Source organism: Colobus angolensis, unplaced genomic scaffold, assembly GCF_000951035.1.
Source record: "Colobus angolensis palliatus isolate OR3802 unplaced genomic scaffold, Cang.pa_1.0 Scaffold328, whole genome shotgun sequence".
NCBI lineage: Eukaryota > Metazoa > Chordata > Mammalia > Primates > Cercopithecidae > Colobus > Colobus angolensis.
The window spans coordinates 2397813-2412258 of NW_012116577.1; the positions used below are offsets into that span (position 1 = coordinate 2397813).

Below are 14446 nucleotides of genomic sequence, written 5' to 3' on the forward strand. Positions count from 1 at the left end.
ATATATCATACAAAGCATTCACTTAATGTACAATTAAATGGTTTTTGATATATTATTAACTTTTTAAAAATTGTGGTATAATATATATCATGTAAAATTTGTCATTTTAACCATTTTTAAGTGTGCAATTCAGTGGCATTAATTATCAGATAATCTTTTATTCTGTTAAATCTGTATGAATTAGCAATTACACAAAGTAGCTATGAATTCTGGCCAGTTAATCTATGCTTTGGAAGACTGAAAGCTGTGGAAATGTCTCTCTTACCTTTTTATAAAAAGCTTAGGCACATATTGAAGGTGATATAGTTTGGCTGTGTCCCCACCCAAATCTCATCAGCAACTGTAGTCTGAATTGTATTCGCCACATGTTGAGGGAGGGCACTCGTGGGAGGTGACTGGATCATGGGGGCAGTTTTCCCCATGCTGTTCTCATGATAGTGAAGGAGTTCTCACAAGATCTGATGGTTTTATAAGTGTTTGGCAGTTCATCTTTTGCTCTTAATCTCAATCTCTCAATCATCTCTCTCTCTCTCTCTCTCTCTGTCTCCTGCTGCCATGTAAGACATGCCTGCTTCCCCTTCCTCCATAATTGTAAGTTTTCTGAGGCCTCCCCAGCCATGCATGAACCTCTTTCCTTTATAAATTGCCCAGTCTTCGGCAGTTATTCATAGCAGGGTGAGAGTGGACTGATACAGAAGCCTTAAAAGAAAGATTGCTGGATTAAATTATATGAGATTAAAAGGTTCTGTATACTGAGAAACAACATAAATAAAAATCATATCTAAAATAGATTACTATGTGCTAGACATTGCCCTCAGTTATTCTGATGCATTTTGGAGTTTTTTGGGGAGTCTTTCTCTGTCACCTAGGCTGGAGTGCAGTGATGTAATCATAGCTCACTTCAACCTAGGAACTTCTCTGCTCATGCCATGTATCACCTCAGCCTCCCAACTAGCTGGGACTACAGGCATGTGCCACAACACTTGAATAATTATTTTACTTTATTGTAGAGTTGTGGGTCTCGCTACGTTGCATAGGTTGGTCTCAAACTCCTGGGTTAAAGTCATACTCTTGCCTCAGTCTCTCAAGGCGCTGGGATTATAAGTGTGAGTCACAGTACCTGGCCTATTCTAAATAATTATTTCATTGAATCTTCATAACACCCCTATAAAATATATTATGATCCTCATTTACCAAAGATGAAACTGAGGTAAAGAGGGGTTATCAAACTTGCCTAAAGATACAATACAAAGTGGTAGAATCAGGTTTTACGGGTGGGTAATAAACCAGGTTTATATATGATATGCTCTAAACTTTATGAACTCCAAGCAAATTAAAAGGCAAGTGACAAACTGGTAAAGCATTTGCAATATATAAGACAAAGATAAGGTTAATATGTGGCAACTTTTATAACGGAATAAGACAGTACTCTAATAGATAAATGGCTAAAGGGCATTCATGGAAAAATCTTAATATAAAAATACCAGTAGATACAGGCATACAAAAATGATTTACATTAGGAATAATTCATATAAAAGCAAAGTAAAACAAAGTAAAGCAAAATAATAACTGCCTAGCAGTAATTATAAGGGTATGAAGAAATTTTTATCTGAGTTTTTTTTCAATGTACAGATTTTTCACCTCATGGAATTGAAACTAGCAATCTTTTAAGTCTTCATTCAATATATGCCAAACTTTTAAAAAAGTGATAAAAACTTTCTTTCCACAGCTTTCTATTTTTCAAAGCACAGGTTAACTGGTAGCCTTTTCTGGAAGGCAATTTGGCAAAAGGTATCAAATTCATTAAAAGTATGCCATGCTCTTAGATCCAGTGTTTATCCCAAGGAAATTATCAATCATGTCTCCAAAGATTTATGTTCAAGGACAGTCCGTGGGGTACATTAAAGTTCATTAAAGCAAATAGTTGGGAATAATGTGAAACGTCTGTAGTGGACGGCTGTTGTTTTTTCCCATCAGCATTTGTATCCCCTTGTTCTGGTAATACCACTGTCACCAAATGCATACAGTGACTGGCTCCGGGTTAGTCTAGTCACTGACCTCTAGAACAAGAATGTTTGAAGCCATTGTTGAAGTGATGTTTTTTTCTCCTCCTGCTGGACTTGGAATTTAAAGGGTTTAACCCTGGAACTTTTGGTAGATATCTGGCATCAGAGGAAGACAGCCTGGTGAGGCTTTAATTACATAGCCAAAAAATTCCTCTTTGGGGCAGTTTAAGTTTTTTGTTCCTTGCAACTTAAAGAGTCCTGATAAAGTACCAGTGATAATGAATAAACTGAATAACTAGTGGCATGTATGTGCAGTGGTATCCCATGCAGAAATAGAAAATGATGTTGCACACAATATATATTTATTAACATATAAATATTATTTTAAATTAAAAGCCAAAATTACATATAGATTTTTTCAATGCATAACTATATGTTTGCATTTAAAATATCCTTAAAAATTATAACATGCATATCATGATTATTTTGTCAGAGGCGTGTAAACCAGAGCAACTCCATCTTAAATAGGAGCTGGGTAAAATAAGGCTGAAACCTACTGGGCTGCATTCCCAGATGGTTAAGGCATTCTAAATCACAAGATGAGATAGGAGGTCAGTACAAAATACAGGTCATAAAGACCTTGAGACCTTGCTAATAAAACAGGTTGCAATAAAGGAGCCACAAAAACCAAACCCAACAAAACCCACCAAAATCAAAACGGCCACAAAAGTGACCTCTGGTCGCCCTCACTGCTACACTCCCCCCAGCGCCATAACAATTCACAAATGCCCTGGCAAGGTCAGGAAGTTACCCTATACAGTGTAAAAAGGGGAGGCATGAATAATCCACACCTTGTTTAGCATATTATCAAAAAATAACCATAAAAATGGGCAACCAGCAGCCCTCGGGGCTGCTCTGTCTACTGAGAAGCCATTCTTTTATTCCTTTACTTTCTTAATAAACTTGCTTTCGGCCCAGTGCCGTGGCTCACGCCTGTAATCCCAGCACTTTGGGAGGCCGAGGCGGGCAGATCACGAGGTCAGGAGATCGAGACCATCTGGCTAACACGGTGAAACCTCTTCTCTACTAAAAACACAAAAAAGTAGCCAGACGTGGCGGTGGGCACCTGCAGTCCCAGCTACTGGGGAGGCTGAGGCAGGAGAATGGCGTGAACCTGGGAGGCGGAGCTTGCAGTGAGCCGAGATTGGCCACTGCACTCCAGCCTGGGCGACAAAGCGAGACTCCCTCTCATAAATAAATAAATAAACAAACAAATTTTTTTTCACTTTGCACTGCGCACTCACCCTGAATTCCTTCTTGCACGAGATCCAAGAACCCTCTCTTGGGGTCTGGATTGGGACCCCTTTCTGGTAACATCTTTCTGGCAACCACGAAGGGGCTATAGTGCAGAAACCCTGATCCTACCGCTACCTTTGGGTAAGTGTTGGGGTCTTGTAACATATTTCTGGCAGACCATAGACTGCACCATACTGACGAGATCCCCCATCCAAAGGAAAACAATCCGCGCACACCCATGGGCTGACACCTGGTCGTCTTAATAAAACGCAAGGACACTTTACTGAACTCCAGTTAGAGGCCTAACTTAGGAAGGTTAGAGTCCCTTCTAAGATTTAGGGGGTTAGGCCGGGTGCAGTAGCTCACGCCTGTAATCCCAGCACTTTGGGAGGCCAAAGTTTTATGTCCGTGGGAGCTTGATCTTTTAACCGCATGGCAGTACCTTATCTCCGTACTTCCAGGGAACAAGAATTTTAAAGTTCATGTCATAGCCAGCTCTGAAAATCATATTAAATAGTTAAAAGCCTTTGCAAGCTCCAAATTAACTAATCTAGATTCCTTCTGAGAAAATAAATTGACACTGTCCAGTCCTGTAGCTCAGTAGCTAAGGTTTTTGCACTTTCACAGTGGTAGTCTAGGTTCAATTCCCCACCTAGAAAGTAAGTTGTTACTGATTTAATACATGCGTGACCCTGTCTATTCTCTTCTCCTCCATGGACTGTCTTCAATTTTCCTTTCTCTAAGCACCTAGGAATTTACCTTAGGTAAAGTTCAGAAGCTGGAAATACTGGCCGCTTGGCGTGGCTAAAGTCGGGTAATAGAGCTCTGAAAGGATTTCTTCTTTAAAGAGTACTATGGTTAAAAGTCAGCTTACTTAAAAGTGGAACAAGCTATAGATATATTTAAAAGGGCTTTATGTTTTTCTCTTCTTGAAACTTGTTTTGCTGGAAAAAGGTTTTTTCTTCTCAGTCAACTGAATTATTTTTCTGTTTTTTTTTTTTTTTTTCTTTTTTTACTCTTAATGCTCACATGAAAGGCTTGCAGATAACTTCTGGTAGCTTGGGACTCCTTGGGAAAAACAAAAGAGGTACCACAGACCCCATTTTGGGGAAAAAAAATCCTCTGTTTTCCTCATGAAACCCCAAGAATTAAAAGTAGATAGATCCCTCTCAAAATCAAAGACTCTGTTCTGTTTTGCATTGTGTTATCTGATGGTTTTGAGTTTGGGGGGTATCAGCAATTACTCTGCATTATGAGAGAGTTTTGGTGTGTAATAACTAGGTAGGAAATATACTTTAAGGGGTGTTTAACAGTAGTTATGGAGGGATACTTGACTCTGCACACTTGGATCAGAGAAGCATGCTCTTGGCCACCTGGAAGATAAGGCAACATCCTCACCCCTCACTGGGAGATGAGACTCTCATGAGGATGGGCTGATTACAAAATGGGTTGATTGGCTTTAGGTTGCCTTGTAATGAAATGCACAGTCAGTAAAAGCACTGCACTATCTTCTTCCGTAGTATTTCCCTCCTTTTGGGGATCCAGGATCCAGTATAAAATGGCACCTTTAATTGTGGAGATCTCTTTGCCTTCAGCTGCTTATTTGCTACTTGTTTAGCCCTAGAAACGCATGCTTTCCCGGCCCTGTTCCTCCAAGGGCACTATCCTGAAGCCAGTCATCCAATTAAGAAACTGGCAAATGGTGGGGCGAGGTGGCTCATGCCTGTAATCCCAGTACTTTGGGAGGCCGAGGTGGGCGGATCACTTGAGGTCAGGACTTCAAGAACAGCCTGGCCAACGTGGGGAAACCCCGTCTCTACTAAAAATACAAAAATTAGCTGGGGGTGGTGGTGGGCGCCTATAATCCCAGCTACTCAAGAGGCTGAGACATGAGAATCACTTGAACCTGGGAGGCAGAGATTGCAGTGAGCCAAGATCATGCCACGGCACTCCAGCCTGGGTGACAAGAGCGAAACTCTGTCTCAAAAAAAAAAAAAGAAAAGAAACTGGCAAACAAAAAACCATGTAAGTGCTGAATCTTCTATTTATAGTATATGTTTATATATTAAAAAGCTCTAATTAATTGACTTAGAAAAATAAGTGCATAAATCAAATATTTTATCAGAAAAATAGAAACTTTAATGCCTTTTTGTTCATGTGACTTTAGTAATCTTTTGAAAATAAAGACAGTTTTAAAGTTTATTGGTAAAACAAAATGTCTTAAAAATGTAGACATTTGGTCTAAATTAAGGTCAGATATCAGATTTGCTAAATGCTTTAAGGTCAAACTGTTTCTTTAACTTTTGAAAATTGTTCTATTTACCTACCTTAAAGCCATCAGATTCTAGATAAGGCGTCTAGAACGGCTAATGTGGAATTAGCCATGCTGCCTGGCTATGCTGGAGAGTCAGCCCTTATCTGCACTTCTGCCTGGTGTGTCCTGCCTGGTGTAATTAAGGCCACTGAAGAAACAGTTTTACATGCAAAGTGTATAAAAAAGGTGAAATGTGTTTTTGGTAAAGAAAAAAAAATTATAAGAAGGCATGGGAATGTGGATTATTTTCTGCCTAAAGTGTTAAAGGATTGTGTTAAGTGAAAAAAAAAAATTTTTTTTAAAGAAGCAGTGGAAGGTTTTTTTTTTCAGACAGAGTTTCGCTCTTGTTGCCCAGGCTGGAGTGCAATGGTGTCATCTTGACTCACCGCAACCTCTGCTTCCTGGGTTCAAGCAATTCTTCTGTCTCAGCTTCCCAAGTAGCTGGGATTACAGGCACGTGCCACTATGCCTGGCTAATTTTGTACTTTTAGTAGAGACAGGGTTTCTCCATGTTGATCAGGCTGGTCTCAAACTCCTGACCTCAGGTGATCCACCCACCTTGGCCTCCCAAAGTACCAGGATATACAGGCGTGAGCCGCTGCACCTGGCCTTCGTGGAAAGTTTATAAAAATTAATTTTAAGAGATTCTCTGTATGAACATATTGGCTAAAGTTAAAGGGGTATTATTCAGTTTTTCCATAAATTAAACATTGGAATGAAAGCACAACAGGTTTTTCTTAAAGGACTTATCTGCTCTTTCACAAAAAAATGTAAAGGGTTATAAAGGTTTATAAAAATCTTACCTATGATTAAATATTAAAATTGGGTTAGTATGTCTCTAAGGTTTTATTAAAAATTGGGTTTAACATTAATAATACATTAATGCAAAGGTGAAATTTCGCTTATTTGGTATAAAAATCATCCAGGAAGCATTATCAAATGTGAAACAGTGTTTTGCTTTCTTTGGACTATATTTGCATAAATATGTTATTGGTATATGTTCCAAAGTTATAAGAAACTCCTTTAATTCTAATATGACTTAGTGTATGTTACTAATAATTATAATAATTATCATTGTTATGGAAAATTTTGTGTGCCACAAAAGTAACCAAATTTCCTTATCAATTGTGGCTTTAATAGTGGCTGTCCTAAAGCTTTTTATCATCCACAGACAATTGTTGTCTTGTTTTAATCTTCTTTAAAAGGTGGTTTATAATCAACTGAACCTGGGAGGTGGAGGCTGCAGTGAGCCAAGATCGTGCCACTGCACTCAAGCCTGGCAACAGCGCGAAACTGTCTAAAAAAAAAAAGCCACTTTGCTCCTCAAGCAATTTTACTTCCATCTGTTGGAAAAATCCTTCAAGTCTAAAAGGACTCCAATGTGAATACAGCATGTTAGAACTGTGTAGTGCACAATCTGCACAACTGTGTGTGGCATCCCTGCTTTGACAATACCTTATGAAAACCTTTATTTCTGCTGAAAACATCTCCACTAATCACGAAGATAAATTTCTTTCTCACAAAAAGCACATTTTTCTCTTGGTTTTCAATGTGAAACACACAGTTAAACAGAACAAAGGCTGAACCCAAAGAGTTATAGTGTTTATTATGCAAACAGAAGAAGAGGCATGACAGAGCTCACTGCCCTGCTGGGTTCTCTGATCCTCTTTGCCTATCTCAGTGCCTGGTAACTAAGATAAGTGGCTAGGGGTGAGCTGGGAGGGTGTTGTGTAGTAGTTGCAGGGGCTGGGATTGTGGAAGGGGGACAGCACCTGTAACTATCTTTCATCAAGGAATTGAAAAAATATCATATTTTATTAGCCCTTGATGGCTGGTGGTAATCACCTAACTTAAACTGGCTCTAAAAGAGACAATATACAATCTTGACACCATAGGTCTGTTCTGTGACTGCTTCACCACTTATTTCATCTTTTTTTTTTTTTTCCTGAAAATTCAGTCCAAATCTATATTTATTATTTATTTATTTTTGAGACTGAGTCTCACTCTATCACCCAGGCTGGAGTGCAATGGCATGATCTCAGCTCACTGCAATCTCTGCCTCCCAGGTTCAAGCAGTTCTCCTGTCTCAGCTTCCCGAGTAGCTGGGACTACAGGTGTATGCCAAAACGCCCAGCTAATTTTTGTATTTTTTGGTAGAGATGGGGGTAGATGGGGGTTTCACCATGTTGGCCAGGCTGGTCTCGAACTCCTGACCCCAGGTGATCTACCCTTCTTGGCCCCTCAAAATGCTAGGATTACAGGCATGAGTCACCATGCCCGATCCCAAGTCTATATTTGTTTTAAAAACTATTAGAAAACTAATATATGAAAATATATGTTCAGAAAAAAAAAGAAAGAGAAAGAAGAAAGGAAGGAAGAAAGAAATATAGATGAGCAAAAAGAAAGAAATAAAAATCACTTAATTGCTTATCTTGCCATTAGGTAAGAATAACCACTTTTCAGGTGTGATTAAACAGTTTGTTATATATCCTTGCAAATGCAAGTTGAATAAAAACAAATTACCCACCTATGCCTGTGTCTACATATTTGTACACATATCTATAGCTACATATACAACTATATCCATGTTTTTAGAATTTAGATATTTAATTCCAAAGGAGAAAACAAATTTGAGCATTATATTATATATGCATATATATTTACACAATCATTCAACATTTTAAAAGTTATTATTTGCTTAAACATACAATAACTGTTCAATAAAACATAAAACACAGCCAAGAATTGGTAAGGTGTGTGTAACCAGTAGAATCATCCCAGATACAGTGGCCTCACTGATCTCCCCAGTGAAGTATAAGGTCACTGTGAACTGCTATTTCAAGTTTTCAGTTATTACAAGAGCATGTTTTTTAAACGGATAACCATTAAAATTTTTTAAAAAACCAATTCCCTTGTTTGGATTCTTTCAATGTTTAAAATCCCACTATTAGAAAACTAATATTTGAAAATATATGTTCAGAAAAAAAAAAGAAAGAGAAAGGAAAGAAAGGAAGGAAGAAAGAAAATATAGATGAGCAAAAAGAACAAAATAAAGACCACTTAATTACTTGTCTTGTCATTACCTAAGAATAATTACTTTTTAGGTGTGATTAGAGTAAAATAGTTTGTTATATACCCTTGCAAATGCAAGTTGTATAGAAACAAATCACTGGGCCGGGCACAGTGGCTCAGGCCTGTAATCCCAGCACTTTGGGAGGCCAAGGCGGGCGGATCACAAGGTCAGGAGATCCAGACCATCCTGGCTAACACGGTGAAACCTGGTCTCTATAAAAATACAAAAAACGTAGCCGGGCATGTTGGCAGGCGCCTGTAGTCCCAGCTACTTGGGACACTGAGGCAGGAGAATGGCGTGAACCTGGGAGGCGAGCTTGCAGTGAGCCGAGATCGCGCCACTGCACTCCAGCCTGGGCGACAGAGTGAGACTCCATCTCAAAAAAAAAAAAAAAAAGTCACCCAACTGTGCCTAATATTTTCTTTCTCTCACTCTGATTTCATTTCTGCAAAAATTTACCCATTTTTATTAATATTAAAAATTATTAATATTAAATTTTGTTACAATTGTTAATAATACTAATTATTGTTCTTGTGTAATTTCTTGCTGTTAAAAGAGACGAGAAATGTTTTAAAAGTGGTTGGCTCATAACTGAATAAATTTCTGGCTGCCACCTCTAGCAGGGTCTTCTAGAAGGGGATTAATGGTTGATAATGTTGTTAGACAAGAGACTTCGTGCAACCCTTTCTGCTTATTTTTTGACAACTCCCAATAATAGACTGGACAATTTCAAGTCTATTATGATTATAAAAAGAGTTCTCATTAGACAGGGTAAGAAATCTCACACACAAGGTAAGCATAAGAACCAATGAAGGAAACACATGTTCACATACCAGTAAGCCAGTAAGAAGGGGACGGAAACATGTCCACCTGCCGAAGCCACAGTGACAATATGGCCATGGTTATTCTTCATCATTGCGGAAAGAAATGCCTTTGTAGTCTACAAATAGTTTTTATTAAAAGAGAAAAAAAAATACTGTATTTCAGACTCACAGACCCCTTGGGAATACTTTGAAACAGAAGTATATATTTTTAACATGAATCCTGGCATAAATGAAAAAAACATAAACTAAATGACAAATGCAGCAACAATAAGGGGACTGGATATGATGCCCACATTAGAAAACCTGAGCAAAACAATGGCTATTGAAAGCTTTGAGAATCCATCTCACTTAAATTGCTAAATTCAGCCAGGTGTGGTGGCTCATGCCTGTAATTCCAGCACTTTGGGAAGCCAAGTTGGGCAGATCACATGAGGTCAGGAGTTCAAGACCAGCCTGGCCAACATGGTGAAACCCCATCTTTATTAAAAATGCAAAAAATAGCTAGGCATGGTGGCAGGTGCCTGTAATCCCAGATACTGGGGAGGCTGATGCAGGAGAATCACTTGAACCTGGAAGGCGGAGGTTGCAATGAGCCAAGATCACGCCACTGCACTCCGGCCTGGGCGACAGAGTGAGATTCTGTCTAAAAAAAAAAAAAATTTCTAAATTTTTATGTTCCCCAGCCCTCTACCTCTTGTTATTGATGCTTGGGATGAAGAAACAAACAAGATAATACCCAGCCAAGTGCAGTGGCTCACACCTGTAATCCCAGCACTTTGGGAGGTTGAGGCAGAAGGATTACTTGAGCCCAGGAGCTTAAGATCAGGCTGCGCAACATGGCAAAACCTCATCACCACAAAAAATACAAAAACTTGCCGGGCATGGTGGTGTATGCCTGTAGTCCCAGCTACTAGGGAGGCTAAGGTGGGAAGATCATTTGAGCCCAGGAAGCTGAGGCTGCAGTGAGCCAAAATCACGTCACTGCACTCCAGGCTGGGCAACACAGAGAGACCCTGTCTCAAAACCACAACAACAACAAAAGAGACAGTAACCTATATTTGAACAAACACAAAAACAAAGATATATGTCAAAAACTTGGGAATATTAACATATAATAATACTGCATTTTTATCAACCCCAATATTTTTTTAAGATTATTCATCCCAAACTCTCATCCAAGAAATCTTTGAGGGGCCTTTTTAAGAACTGGCTATTTGGGCAATATTTGAAGACTTCAGAAACACACACAGCATATGTACATATATATAACTTAAGACTTTCAATGGTGAGGTTCACAATAAGGTTTGCAATTTTAGGGCCGGGAAATAACACGAGGCCTGAGCCTAATGCAAATCTGAAAGCCAGGGCAGTGGCTCATGCTGTAATCCAAGCACTTTGGGAGGCCGAGGCAGGTGGATCACTTGAGTCCAGGAGTTCAACACCAGCCTGGGCAACATGGTGAAACCCCATCTCTACTGAAAATACAAAAATTAGCTAGGCGTGTTAACGCCTGTAGTCCTAGCTACTTGGGGGTGCTGAGGTGGGAGGATCACTTGAGCCTGGGAAGTTGGGGCTGCAGTGAGATGAGATCGCATCACTGTACTCCAGCCTTGGCAACAGAGTGAGACCCTGTCTAAAAAAGAAAAAGGACAATCTAAAAGCAAACTGGATTCACCTTTATAAAATCACAGACGATGACTCAAATGGTCCTCAACTTCTTTCTTTATCTCTAAATAGGATCACATACAAATGTGAGAACCTAGCTTAGAATTAAAACCTATACAATACCTGACATTTCTTATTAATTTATTATTATTATTATTAATATTATAAGTGAGGAAGAATGATAGAATTTGGTGATAGCATGAAAAATGATCTCTTTGTATAATGTTATTCCTGGTGCCTGGAGAAAACTTTAGCTTGATTTAATACTTCCTTATGTCTGCTGAAAGCCCCACTTTAATCTTTGGGATTTTCAAAAGGAATATTTTTGTAAAAGAAACCATACTCACCCAGAAATGTGCAAGTACATTAACTTCAAAAGTCTTTTCAATCTGAGCATCTTGTGTAGCAAATAAATCTGATGTATAGACTACACCAGCATTATTTACTAAAATACTAACATCTCCAATTTCTGCCTTCACCTTCAAAAAATAAAATAAGAAAAGTAAATTAATTAAGAGGTATGAGGGTAAGTTTATACACAATGGCTCTTTTTTTTTTTTTTTTTTTTTTTGAGACAGACTCTTGCTCTGTTGTCCAGGGTGCAGTATAGTGGCCAAAATCTTGGCTCACTGCAACCTCCACCTCCCGGGTTCAAGCAATTCTCCTGCCTCAGTCTCTGGAATAGCAGGAACTGAAGGTGCATGCCACCATGCCACACCTGGCTAATTTTTGTATTTTTAGTAGAGATTGGATTTCACTATGTTGGCTAGGCTAGTCTTGAACTCCTGATCTCAAGTGATATGCCCGCCTCAGCCTCCCAAAGTGCTGGGATAACAGGCATGAGTCACCATTCCTGGTCTTGTATGCAATGACTATTAAAGGAGTATGTATTTTTCTGCTAGATCTGGATAAAAGTGATTTTGTAATCCATGTGTCAACAGGGGAAAAAATTATTTTTATTTTATGCACTTATGTCCAAAATAGATATATCTTCAAGTGTATCAGGTGGAAATTTTCTTTTGCAATTTAGTCTCTTGACTTTGTTCTATTGACTATAGCTCAAGAGGCATTTGGCTAAGTAGCATTTTTTTTGAAACATTACTTCAAAAGGTAAGCAAAAAAAGTTAAATTAGGCCAGGTGTGGTGGCTCACACCTGTAATCCCAGCACTTTGGGAGGCTGAGGCAGGTGGATCACCTGAGGTCGGGAGTTCGAGACCAGCATGACCAACATGGAGAAATCTTGTCTCTACTAAAAGTACAAAATTAGCTGGGCATGGTGGCAGGCACCTATAATCCCAGCTACTCGGGAGGCTGAGGCAGGAGAATCACTTGAACCCGAGAGGCAGAAGTTGTGGTCAGCCGAGATCGCGCCATTGCACTCTGGCCTGGGCAACAAGAGCAAAACTCTGTTTCAAAAAATAAAAGTTAAATGAATGTGGTAAAATCAGGGACTACTATGAAGAATTGTGGAAAACTGATTACACTATTAGGCTGGCCACATTTTCTATTTCTTTATTTCTATTTATTTTCTGTTCTATTGTTCAATCGCTCTCCATTAGGTGGCAGTAGGCTTAAGGGTGAAGAGTGGTTTTCTTGGACCTTGAGTTTTGGCTCTGCCACTCACTATCTGTTGGACCTTGACCAAGTTACCTAACTTCTTAAAACTTCAATTCTTCCTCTGCAAAATAGAGATACTAATACAAGTTCCTTGTGAGTCATTGTAGAAACAAATGAAATAATGCATGTAAAGGAGTTAACACTGTATCTAATACACACAGTAAACTGCTATTACTATCATCATTATTTTAAAATCACTTATACTTGTCTACAAGTAACATGATTTAAGGTTCTCTTCTTGACCTGCTCAGGTGTCTATGAGGGTACTTAATATAGAAATATTGGCCAACTGAGGTGGCTCACGCCTCTAATCCCAGCATTTGGGAGGCTGAGGCAGGCATTTGAGGTCAGGAATTGGAGACCAGCCTGAAACACATGGTGAAACCCTATCTCTACTAAAAACACAAAAATTAGCCAGGCACGGTGGTGCACGCCTGTAATCCCAGCTACTCAAGAGGCTGAGGCAGGAGAATCGCTTGAATCCAGGAGGTGGAGGTTGCAGTGAGCTGAGATTGTGCCACTGCACTCCAGCCTGGGTGACAGAGCGAGATTTTGTCTCAAAAAAAAAAAAAAAAACCCACAAAACAAAACAACAAAATATAGAAATATAAATGAGGTAAATAATATAAAAATACATACGTGTGTTTTTCTAGTATATATGCGTGGTATGTGTGTTTTCTCTTGAAGTTCTATTTTGGTATTGATCCAGAAGAAAGAGCATTTGAGAAATTAAAATGGTTATGTGGAAGGGCTTATGTAAACCCTTACGGCCAGATTTCAAAGGTTATTGCAGCTATCATTGGTGAAATGATTTCAGTTGAGAAAATATAAACAAAAGAACAAGGCTAGCTGCTAAGAGCAATAGAAGGCATCCACTGGATTGTAAAGACTATTTGTAGGCTGGGCATGGTGCCTCATATCTATATTCAGTCAGAATTGAATTTCATCAGATTATATTTACATTAGTGAAGTGTCAAGCTAAGTTTTTCGAGCCCTGATCAACACCATTTATACCTATATACTATTTTATATTATCAAAGGATTTTCCCAGATACTCTTGACCCTTTCTTCATCATTGCCTATTATCTCCCCAGGATATGAATGTCTGTTTTGTATTTCTTTTTTTTTTTTTTGTATTAATTTTTTTTTAAATTTTTGTGGGTACGTAGTAGTGTATATACTCAGGGTTACATGAGACATTTTGATACAGGCATGCAGTACATAATTATCACATCAGGGTAAATCAGGTATCCATCCCCTCAAGCATTTATCCTTTGCATTACAAACAATACAATTATACTCTTTTAGTTATTTTAAAATGTACAATTAAATTATTATTATTAATTTTTTTAACTAACAAAAGATTCTTTATGGCTGCTCCTTGCAGAGCAGGGCTAACTCACATGCAGTGCAACCAGAGTAGCCTATTTGTTCTATTTTTTGGTACCCATTAACCATCCCTACTTCTTCCCTACACCATCTCTACCCTTCCCAGCCTCTGGTAACCATCCTCCTACTCTCTATCTCCAAGGGTTCAATTATTTTAATTTTTAGCTATCCCAAATAAGAGAGAACATGTTTTGTGTGTATATATATGTATGTGTGTGTGTATGTGTGTGTGTGTGTGTGTGTGTGTATACACATTTTTTT

At 38.7% G+C, this 14446-nt stretch overlaps 1 protein-coding gene across 1 annotated transcript in view; it reads right to left on the reverse strand.

Moving 5' to 3' along the window:
• The window catches only part of HSD17B11 (hydroxysteroid (17-beta) dehydrogenase 11), a 59847-nt gene that overhangs the window by 28847 nt on the left and 16554 nt on the right, over positions 1–14446 (reverse strand). The window contains exons 3-4 of the mRNA XM_011951808.1: positions 11526–11657; positions 9523–9629 (exon numbers count right to left, since the gene is read on the reverse strand). Of these exons, the coding sequence (XP_011807198.1) occupies positions 9523–9629; positions 11526–11657 (239 nt within the window). The remainder of the gene's footprint in view (positions 1–9522; positions 9630–11525; positions 11658–14446) is intronic.